Source organism: Cynocephalus volans, chromosome 11 (assembly GCF_027409185.1).
Source record: "Cynocephalus volans isolate mCynVol1 chromosome 11, mCynVol1.pri, whole genome shotgun sequence".
Classification (NCBI taxonomy): Eukaryota; Metazoa; Chordata; class Mammalia; order Dermoptera; family Cynocephalidae; genus Cynocephalus; species Cynocephalus volans.
The window spans coordinates 61,717,080-61,728,588 of NC_084470.1; the positions used below are offsets into that span (position 1 = coordinate 61,717,080).

Consider the following 11,509-nt stretch of genomic DNA (forward strand, 5'->3'; position numbering starts at 1 on the left):
TCTTTTTAGCTTTATTGAGGTATAATTGAGAAATTAAAGTTGTATATATTTAAGGTGTACACTTGATATTTCGAAGATGCTGAAATTTTGGGGGTACTTCACCTTCACTCTGAAAGGTGAGCATCATTAGCCCCAGTTCACAGCTCAGGAAGCTGGGGCTCAGAAGGAAAATCACTTGTCCGTGGCCACACAGTCATGAGAGGTAGAGCCGGGGATCTGACCTAGGTCAGAGCTCTTTGCTCTGAGACACTGAACATAAGACAAAGGGAGGCAAGAACATAAATCCTTCAGAGCAGGAGTGACAGACCCAGGCCCTGAGTGAGACAAAGGGGGCAGGACATGGAGGGACAGAGTAGGAAACAGAGCTCACCCAGAGTATAAGACAGGGAGCTGGAGCTTGAGACATCTGCGCAGTGTCTCAGAACCTCTGTGAGCCAAGGGACCAGCTCGCCATTGCCATGACCACCATCCCACCCCCCACAGTCTTCCCTTACACACAGTCTTGGGGAGAGTGCACCATTTACATAGACCAAACTTGAATGAGCTCCCTGGAGTTGGTTTATGTGGCAGATCTGTGCCCCCAACTTTCCTACCTATGGCAGACATTGCTAATTTGTCACAGTCTCTGCTCGGACTGGACAAGGTGCTTAGAATCCTCCTCCACACAGGACCTCAGACAACCCCTGCCAATTGCTCAGAGCTATCACATAAGATGCCAAGTATCTGTCATCATTTGCCCTAACCTGCAGCTCATCAAACAGAGGATGTCTGGGAAAGACCACTTCACTGCTTTATTGGGAGGGGAATACACTCCGTCACAATGCAAGGCCCTGAGCCCAGCAAGATCTCCAGTTCAAGATGCAGCTGGCTGGCTGTGACTCTGTAGTGGCCCTTGATGAGACCCCGGGATGTGCAGGAGTGGCACCTCCAGTAGGCCTGGATGATGCGGGCAGCATTGAGCACCTGGCAGTAGCGCCGGCGGATGCGCCACATGCGGGCCCAGGACTGCAGCCTGACCACTGCCCACTCCTCCCGTGAAAAATTCTCCAATGTTGCCTGCCGCCTCTTCTCCAAAAGCCTGGACAGTATCAGCCGCCACCAGCCCTGGATAATCCAGGCCCTGAGGGCTGCATGCAGCAGCGCCCGACGTACCAGTGTGCCCCGCCACCAGGCCTGGATCTTTGTGACTGGATCTTTTTCAGGGAGCTTCTTTAGGTTTTCCGGTGACTTGCAGGAAAAAAGAGGGGACATTCAGAGAATGCTCCCCATTCTCTTTGGCCCCGGGGTGTGCCAGGAAAGGCCTTGATCCCCTATCAACAATTGCCCTTCCTTCTGAACTTCAGGAACACTGGGCATGACACTGGAAGACCAGATAGGGGTCCTGCCTCTACCACCCTCTGGTTAATTGGACGCAAGCACATCACTTTGCCCCTTCTGTCTCAGTGTCCCCATCTGTAAAACGGGGGTATATACCTGCTCTGGCTACCTAGTTTTCTCATGGATCAGGTTAGCCAGCCTAGGGCAAGAACACCCTTACCTATGGGTCAAAGGGTTACCATGTTCTGTCTGAGCCTACACACCTCAACCTTCCCCTTAGAAACTCTGCCCCAACCTCTGCTGGAAAAGTGGCGTCCTGTGCTCGCCCTGCCCTTGCATCCTGACTACAGCTGAAATTCACAAACTGCTCTCTCCCTGTCATGTCATAGTGTTAAAAGTTTCTCCCATCCCATAAAGTTCAACTTCTCTTTTCTCTTCCCCATCTTGACATCTCTTGACTTTCACACTTTAAATTTTAATTCACAAGCAAATGTACATGCACAAGCTCAAACATACACACACACACACTTCTAACTAAGCCCAGCTTCCCTTATCTTGGCCATTCTATTCCACAGCCCCCACAGCCTCAGCCCCAGCCTGTGTGGTCTGGGGTGGGGGGTCATACTTTTCCTAAGCTTGCATTAGCATTATCCACTCTCTCCATCTCAACAGGACCCACAGTTTCAGCCTGAAAAAGAAATGGGGAAAGAGGACAAACAAAATGAGTTTATTATTCCTGTTCTTAGCTCAGGACCATGAAAAAGACACAAGCCACAAAAACTAGGACACAAGGATCATCGAAGTCAGGGCTCCTCCTACCTCTGCCTCCTTTTTTGAGGTTTGTGGTGCTGCAGGTGAATTGGCCGGCTTCTCCTTATGCTGAGGCTCATTGTCTTCAGTAGGGTTATCCATTTTTTTAGCTTGCTTCTCCTCCTGCAATCAGCAGTTAGGCAAAAGGCAAGAGTGAGGCTGCCATCCCTCCCTCTCCATTCAATATCCCACACACACGCAGCTCCCAAGCCTTCCCAGAGACTTCAGGTGTCAGGCAGTCCCTGCATCCTGAGAGATCCATGGCGACATCCCTAACAAGCCTGGTATGTCTGGCTCTCTCTTACTCACTATTGGTCACACATGGATTGGGTGTAGGTGGTTCAAATCCCCTCAGGTCTCTGTTCCTCCAGCCATGACACAGGTGGAAAAAGTGGAGGAGGGGAGACCCATGATGTCATAAGGGTAGCTATGACTCAGCACCAGGATGGCTCCCCACAGTTGAGCCCCCTCCAAGGAAAATTAAAAAGTGTTGCCCATTCTTTTCTGCCAAGAATAGCCAAAGCCCTGGCTTCAAAGCCAAGATGCCAGAAATACTGGCTCTTTGATGTAAAGCTGTATAAAGATAGTCAATCATTGGTAATAACATTTAATTTTAAAAACTTAAATATCCAAAAACGGAAAATTGATTTAATGGTTTATAATCCATTCATACTATAGAACACTAAATGACTGTTAAAAATAATGAATTTGATCTATATTACTGATGAGAAAGTATATCCAAGATGTATTTATAAGTGAAAATAACTGAAGACCATTATGTAAACAAAACTATCTAGGAACATAATTATACATATGTTGTAAATGAATATAAAGGGGAAGAAAGGTACATATACCAATGTATACAGCATATAAAATGGAAGCACTTAAGCTAAGAAACAAAATGGGGTCAGTCATGCTAAGGAAACTGAAACTAGTAGTAAACAACTTGTTTTGAACCAAGCTGATAAGCAGACACTCTAAAACATCAGCCAGCAGACACCTGGCATTGATAAACTAGACAGATGGTATGGATAGGAGATATAAAAAGGGTATAAAAACCCAAGCTTTTGCTCAGCTTAATGCAGATTGTGTGGTCGAGAGCTACTCTTGCTCTCGACTGTCTCATGTTGGTATCTGACACTGAAGGCTCTGCCCAAACGGCTCTCAAATTGAGACATCCTTGCAAGACATTGACCTTCCTATCAAGATTGGACATCTGACTAGAACAACCGACCTCTGCACATCTGCCAGTTTGTTAACCCAGACTCTTGTTTTCTTTCTTTGTACCTTCACTTAATTGAATTGCTGTTAGTATTTTGAATAATAAGTTAATGCAGTGGTGTATAGCTTCAGCCTGTGGGCTTGCAGATCTGACTACCAAGTGAAATGGTTAGTACCTAGGGGATTGCTCCCTACAGGGGCTCTGTAATAGCCTGTGGCTGGTATTAATGATCCTTGTATTAATAAAAATTCAACATTGTGGAAAGACACAAACATGTTCGGCCTTCGTTCCTTGCAACCTCTGTCTGCTCATGACAACCAAACAGTTACCAGTAATCACCTGTAGAGAGAAGTGTTGAATTCCTGACTCATATCTGACCCATCCATACAGTGCCCAGAGAACCCCAGGAGGCCTCCAGGACCAGCCTGGGCCCCCATGTCAGGCTCAAGTGGATTCAAATGTTCTCCCATCCGCCTTTGCCCCTGAGGGCATCAAGGCCACAATCAGATGGATGAGGGGTGGCCACTGCACAAGCAGGGTGCCACCTCTGCCTGCTCCTGGCCTCTGGAGACCCACCTGGACAATGTGAGGCCCTGGTCCCCCTTCAGAGTCACAGCCCTAGGGGTCACTAGGGAATACAGCTGGAATGTGTAGGGTGGGTACGGGAGAGGCCAGTATGGATCTGTAGGGGAATGTAGGGAAGGGGAGGGGGCCATCTGAGGCTGGAGGGTGTCAATGTGAAGTTAATGGGGTGAGGAGGGTGGAGAAGGCAGGAGTACATTGAAGGATGTGGGATGCTGTGGGGTTGGTGTGACAAAGAGGGTTAGATATGTGTCCATTTGGAAAGATAATGTTGTACAGGTCTTGGTTATAACAGTAGCCAGTTTTGTACCTCCTCTTACTCCCAAAACACACACACACACACAGAGTCGTGAACGTCTTGTGCTTCATGACCTGGAAGAATAATTCTCATTTTCCTCACAACCTAAATGGTGGGCATCAGCTTAGTGAGAGATAAGAAGACAGAAAAATTCAAACTCTAACTGCTGATCAGAATATGTGGAGGTAAGTCACATCCTGTGAAGAGTGAGAAAAACTGGGAACATAAAGAGAGGAAACATAACAGTATAAAGGCAGCTCAGGGCAATGAAGGGCTTTTCTCAGGAGGAACCAGAAAGGCGGATGAAATACCACTTCGTGAGAGTGTCAGAGTTCCACCTCCAGTGAGAATACAGAGAACCACAAGGGACTGTCACTCCCACAGCAATCGCAACAATCAGAAAACACTGGATAAACATTAAAATCACATTTTTCTTTAAAGTCATCAAAGAGCAGTAGATATAGAGAGTCTAAATAAACTTAATTATAGAGAGGGACTGTCCCTTTCTAGTTGTACAGAGGTTGGTGGCTGCTTTCATGCCTGTGGATATTTACTGAATGCATGTGAGCTGCGAGGCTACTCAGAATCTGGAAGAGCCACACACACAGAGTGAGTCCTCTGCAACCATCGCTTTCTCCCATAGGACTTTTGCTGGATCAGTAGCAGCACAGGGAGCCAGGGGCGAGCCTGGACAGCAAAGAGAAACCTCAAGTGCTAAAATTCTACGTCTCTGCTGGAGAAAGGTGTCTGATCCCACCCTCAAGACATCTGAAACTGAGGTGGATGAAAACTAACGAAAGTGGCAACCCACACCAAGGTCCACTGTTTGATCCCTGTAACAGCAAGCTGCTCGAAAACAAAGAAAATAAAAATAAAAAGTGGGAACCCAACCTAACTGAACTCCTGATTAGTTTTAAAATGCCCTACCTCAGTCTCTACTGTTTTATCCAGTGTTTGTCATACAATTTTAAAGATGAGACACATGACAAAGCAGAAAAATGTGATCTGTAATCAAAAGGAAAAAATTAATAGCAGACCCACAGACAATTCATATGTTGGAATTAGGAGATAAGGACTTTAAAATAACTAATATGATATAAATATGAATATAAAGGATAAAGAATTTTGAGGAAAAGGCAGACAAAATGAGTGAAAAGATGAAGGATGTTGGCAAACAAATGGAAACTCTAAAAAATAAAAGAATTAAGTGGAAATTCTAAAACTGAAAAATACAATATAAGAGATAGTTCACTAGATAGGGTAAAAAAGGAAAGAACTTTTAAACTCTAATGCAGGTCAAAAAATTATACAAATATGATGAATAGAAGTAAAACCACATATCAGCACAACATGAGTCAAATTGATGAAAATCATGGATAAAAAGAAAATCATAAAAAAGAAACTAGAGAAAAGGGTCATATTATATTTAGGAGAAGAGTAATAAAAATTATAGATGACTTGTCATCAGAAATAAAAGCCAGAAGAAAATGGAATGATATTGTAAAGTGTTAAAGAAATGGAAAGGGAAAAAAGGCCAACTGAAAATTCTATATGCAGAGAAAATATCCTTCAAAAATGAAGATGTGGAAATAAAACAAAAAGGTCTGCTCTTACCACTTCCATTTAACAATATACTAAAGGTCCTAGCCAGGGCAATACAGCAAGAAAATAAAATAAAATGCCTTAAAATGTGTTTAAAGAAATAAAACTGTGTTATTCACCAACAGCATGATTATATGCATAAATATTTCCAAAGAAATCTACAAAAACCCCTACTAGAACTAGTAAGAAATTTTAGCAAGATATCCCTGATGATATTTGCACATATCTGAATATACTAAAAGCCATTGAATTTTACACATTAATGTATGAATTTATGGTTTGTTAATTATATCCCAATAAAGTTGTTTAAAAATAAAAATAAAAAGAATCAAAAAATTTTCAAGATACAAGGGTAATATACAAAAATCAATTATATTCCTACACATCAATGAACAGTTGGGAAGTTCTTGATATAGAATTATAAAATGGAAGGATTTACATTATCTCATTTCAAGCCTCACTATAAAGTTAGAATAATCAGGACAGTGTGGTATAAGAAGAGACAAACCAATCAATGAAATAGAATAGGGAATCCAGAAATAGACTCACACTTACATGGTCTATTGATTTTTTAAAATGTACCAAGATAATTCAATGCAGAAAGGGAATGCATTTTTCAAAAAGAAAGGAAAGAAATGAACAAAAAACAAAAAGTCTTGACCCCTATGTAGCATCATAGACAAAAAATATTAATTCAAAATGGATTATAGGCCTAAATAAAAACTAAACCAAAGCTAAAGCTATAAAGCTTCTAGAAGAAATCCTATGAGAATTATTTTGTGATGATGGCATTAACAAAGATTTTATAGACAGGACACAGAAAACGCTAAGTATAAAATATTGATAAATTGGGCTTTGTCCAAATTAAAACCGTCTATCAAAAGACAGCACTTAAGCTACAGGCTGGGGAAAAAATATTTACAATACATATATCTAGCAAAGGACTCATATTCTAAGAACTTCTACAACTCAATAATAAAAAGACAAGCAACCCAGTAAAAATGGACAAAAGGCTTATACCAACATTTCATAAAAGAAGATATCCAAATGGCCACTCAACACACAAAAAGTTGCTCAACATCATTAGTTATTCAGGAAAGACAAAATTTAAACCACAATGGGATATCACTACACATTCATTATGATGGCTAAAATGAAAGAAAAAAAACTGAGCATGGATGTTAGCAAGGATGTAGAGCAAAAGAAACTTGCATAAATTTTTGATAGTAAAACCAATTTGAAAATTAATGTGGCATTTTTAAAGTTAAACATACACCTACACCTACCTGATGATTCAGCAATTCCACTCCTAAGTATTTACTCAAGAGAAATGAAAACATATGTTCACAAAAAGACTTGTACAGAACGCTCATAGCATTATATTTGTAATAGCCTTACACTGGGAATCACTCAAATATCTATAAACAGCATAATGGATAAATAAATTGTGGTATATTAATAAAATGAAATACTACTAGGCAATAAAAGGAGAAGACCTAATGACACATGCGATGACATGGATAAACCCTACAGGCATTACGTTGAGCAAAAAAAGTCAAAACACAAAACAGAACATACTGTATAATTCTATTTGTATGAATTTTTAAAGCATGAAAAATTAACATATTGTGATAGAAATCAGAACAGTGGTTGCCTCTAGGAGCTGAGATTGATTGGAAAAGGACACAAAGGAATTTCCTGGGATGATAGGAATGTTCTCTATCTTGCTGGGGTGTGGATGATGGAATATATGCATTTGTCAAAACTGATTTAACTGCACATTTAAGATTTCTTCATTTCACTGTACATAAATTATACCTTGATTTTTTTTTAATGAAGGTAAAATAAAGACACTTTCAGAAAAGTAATAGCTGAGATAATTTATCACCGGCATACTCGCATTATAAAAAAAATGCTAAAGGAAGATACCAGATGAAAGCTCAAAGCAGCAGACAGGAATAAAAGCCCCAGAAGTGGTAAATATGTGGGAAGATAGAAAAGATCATCTTTTCTTAAATTTCTTTAAAATAATATTGAGTCTAGTGCTGGCAAGGTGAAGTAAATGAACTACAGCCAATCTTTCCAATGATTACAACTCAAAACTCTGGACAGAATACAAAACGCTACTAATCTCCGAAAAGTAAACAAGAGCAGGTGGACTGGGAAAGAAAGTCAAAACTTGAAGAATGATCAGTTTCAGTGTCCAGGCCAAAGTCAAAGGCAGCCCAAAATGCAGAACTGCTCAAGTGTAGCCAGCAAATAATCCAAGAAAAAGCCCCAATTTTTGACCAGAGGACCAGAAAAAGACACCTCCTCAAGCCAGAGTGTGTGGACTCATCCTTTTTCTCTTTCTCCTCTTCCTTCTCCTTCTCCTTTTTTTCTGTTTTCCTCTTTTTTCTCTCTTAGCCCTACCCCAAGACCAGACCCAGTCACAGAACTGCACTGCCAAAATAGTAGTGCTATAGGCACTTGAAAAACCATGCCCCCAGCTGGAAGAAATGTACAAAGGAGCCCCTGCAGTCTGAAATTAGTAATTCATTCATGTTCTCCATCTCCCCTCTCCCCTCCCCTCTCCCTCTCTTCTTGCCACGTAGCCCTGAAGGCCGTTCTAGTCACACAGAACTGCTCAGCAGTGTGGGGACCTAAAACTCTGAGATAAACACATATTTCTGATCAGAGGAACCAGGAACATGATCCTTAGGAGCTGGGAGGAATGAGGAAAACCCCAGAAAGAAAAGAAACAGAGCAGGGAATCCCCTCATTCTGTGTATAACCAACACAAGTCTCAGGCTCACACCTGAGCTGCACATCCTTTGAAAAATGAACTGCAATATAAACCACTGCCAAGTCCCAGACTGACCCCCAAGAGGCACATGCACAGTGCAGACCCAAACAGCATACAAAAGGCTTTGAAAACTGACCTAAACAAGAGAGAGACCAAAAAAAAAAAAAAAATTTGAAAAAATAAACAGAGCCTCAGTGAACTGTGGAAAAATATCAAAAGGTCTAACATTTTTGTTTTTGGAGACCCATAAGGAAAGGAGAAAGAAATTGGTGCAGAAAAGTTGTTTAAAGAAATAACGGCTAAACACTTCCCTAATTTGGTAAAAGGCATGAATTTACAGATCCAAGAATCTCAGGAAATACCCAAAAGGGTATACTGAAAGTAAACCATGCCCAGATACATTTTAATCAAACTGTTGAAAAGCAATGATAAAGAAAAAAAATCTTAAAAGCAGCCAGAGAAAAACGGTATACTACTTATAGGGAAACAATGATTCAAATGACTGGAAATTTCTCATGAAAACCATGGTGACCACAAGACAGTGGAACATCTTTAAAATGTTTAAAGAGAAGAATTGTCACCCAGAATTCTATATCCAGAAAAAATATCATTTTGGAATAATGGGGATATAAAGGCATTCTCAGACTAAGAAAATAAGAGAAATCATTGCTAGCAGATTTGCTCTTAAAGAAATGCTAAAGGAAGTTCTTCAGGAAGAAAAAAAATAATACCAGAGGGAAACTTGGAACTTCAGGAATAAATAAAGTTCAACAGAAATGGTAACTATCTGGGTAAATATAATAGACTACTCTTATTCCCTTAGTTCTTTATTTTTTTATACATTTTATCATTTTATTAGGAATAATTCCAAATGGGTTATGAAGAAAACTTATTCATTGAATTTGATGTGTTTTCCAAAAACTCTCAATAAAAATATGTTCGCTAATAAGTAATAAAACACCAGCGGGCCGGCCTGTGGCTTACTCGGGAGAGTGCAGTGCTGATAACACCAAGGCCATGGGTTCAGATCCTGTATAGGGATGGCCAGTTAGCTCACTGGCTGAGCGTGGTGCTGACAGCACCAAGCTAAGGGTTGCAATCCCCTTACCGGTCATCTTTAAAAATAATAATAATAATAATAAAAAATAAAAATAAAACACCAGCAGAATTATCATATAATGGGTAAAGTGTCAGGCTGATACCAAAAGCAACATGAATCATAAAAAAGATACAATATAAAGAAAGACAATCTATTGAGTATTAAAAAGCAACCAATATGAACTCTTTTGCAACCAGCACAGAACTGATTAGGTATCAAATCCAAACTACACTAAGGTAAGTTTGGCTGATGGAAGCCAGGAGTCAATAATGGGGTGCAGGGGGGTGCAGAATAAGTTCCTCAGTGCAAGAAAGCCGAATAGTATTTGGGAGCATTTCCCTGGCTAGTATAAGCAGTATTAGAAAATATTTTGGGGGCTGACCCCGTGGCGCACTCGGGAGAGTGCGGTGCTCGGAGGGCAGCAGCGCTCCCGCCGCGGGTTCGGATCCTATATAGGGATGGCCGGTGTGCTCACTGGGCGGACCGGTCACAAAAAACGACTGAAAAAAAAAAAAAAAGAAAAGAAAATATTTTTGGCAAGGTAGAGAAATAAATACACATGGAATGCTACATTTAAAATCAGCAGACTGTGCCAGGAATGATAAAGGTATCAGTAAAGTAGCAACTTTAAAACACTGTTGTGGGCTCAAAAAACATTCAAAATGGATTTATTTAAAAGTGTCACAATAACTATGTCCAGTCGTTTATGTTTAAGGGAAGTAAAATTAAAAGAGGATACATTTTCCAAAGGAGAACTTCTTTAAAACCAAGTATATTACTAAATAATGATATTATACTTGGTAAACAATAATTGCCATCAAATTAGGTTTAAACACTGTAATATTCTGCCCACACCAGTCTCAGATACTGTTTAATAACAAAGACGCAAACTAATTTCGTTGTCACAAGCCTAGACCAATTCTATCAAACGTGTCCTTGATTAGATATTGTTAGTTTCATTCAATGTTTTGAAAGCTCATTTGTCAGCCAGTCAAGTCCCTCATACAGACCAGTTCCTTGTGTAGCACAAGTGGCTTGAACATACCATGTTCTCTGACCAACAGACTGAAGACCCAATTTATCTGTCATTTCACTGATGGCCTCTTGGAAAATCCTGTTTTATTTGCAAAAAGCAGCAGCACTGCATCTCACGATTCATCTTCCTAAAGCATTTCCTGCAGTTCTTCTGCTCCTTCCCAAATTCTTTCATGATTACTGCCATCTACCACAAAAATGAGATCTTGGGTATTCTGGAAGCAGTGCCTCCAGATAGGCCTCATTTTATCTTCACCATCAACATCCCGTACTGTGAAACAAATGTTCTTATATTCTATTGTTTTCACATTAAAACCAATGGTAGGAATGGTGGTGACTATCTCCCCTAACGTCAGTTTATAAAGAATGGTCCTCTTGCCAGAAACATGTAGTCTGACCATCAAAACGAGCATCTACTTCTTGCCAAAGAAGCAGGAGAAAAGAAGGGAGATGGTGAGGCCCATGGGGTAGTGGCAGTTGCTATGGGCAGAAGCAGAAGGAGTCTGGGGTATCCCCAGGTCTTCACTTTTCATGCTCCCAGCAAACTGAGTAAAAGGGAAGAGAAAAAGCTGAGGAAGAAAATGTGTGGCAGGAATGACTCACTGGCCAGCACGTTGAGAGAAGCTCCTGGACAGGAATTAGTGGGGCAAGAACCTGCTGGGCAACTCCCCTCTTAGTTCTTTAAAATATGTCTGATTTGTTGTTATGGCATTATCTGATGCCACTTTCAAAGTATGAAAATAGAATACACATGGCAAA

The 11,509-nt window shown here is 40.7% G+C and overlaps 1 protein-coding gene and 1 pseudogene across 1 annotated transcript; both read right to left on the reverse strand.

Annotated features, from left to right (window-relative positions):
• Positions 1-783: 783 nt before the first annotated feature.
• On the reverse strand, positions 784-7,725 carry LOC134390109 (IQ domain-containing protein F1-like). The gene is made up of 3 exons (XM_063113402.1): positions 7,720-7,725; positions 2,137-2,250; positions 784-1,227 (listed from the first exon to the last, which is right to left on the reverse strand). Exons 1-3 carry the CDS (start codon positions 7,723-7,725, stop codon positions 784-786), a joined length of 564 nt encoding a protein of 187 aa, XP_062969472.1.
• A 2,949-nt stretch (positions 7,726-10,674) lies between these two features.
• LOC134391271 (ADP-ribosylation factor 4-like) lies at positions 10,675-11,214 on the reverse strand (annotated as a pseudogene).
• Positions 11,215-11,509: the final 295 nt, after the last annotated feature.

Excerpts from the sequence above, each read along its gene's own strand:
- LOC134390109 (XM_063113402.1), bottom strand. Across the intron at positions 1,228-2,136 it reads CCTCAAAAAAGGAGGCAGAG|TCACCGGAAAACCTAAAGAA; the intron begins GTAGGAGGAGCC and ends TTTTCCTGCAAG.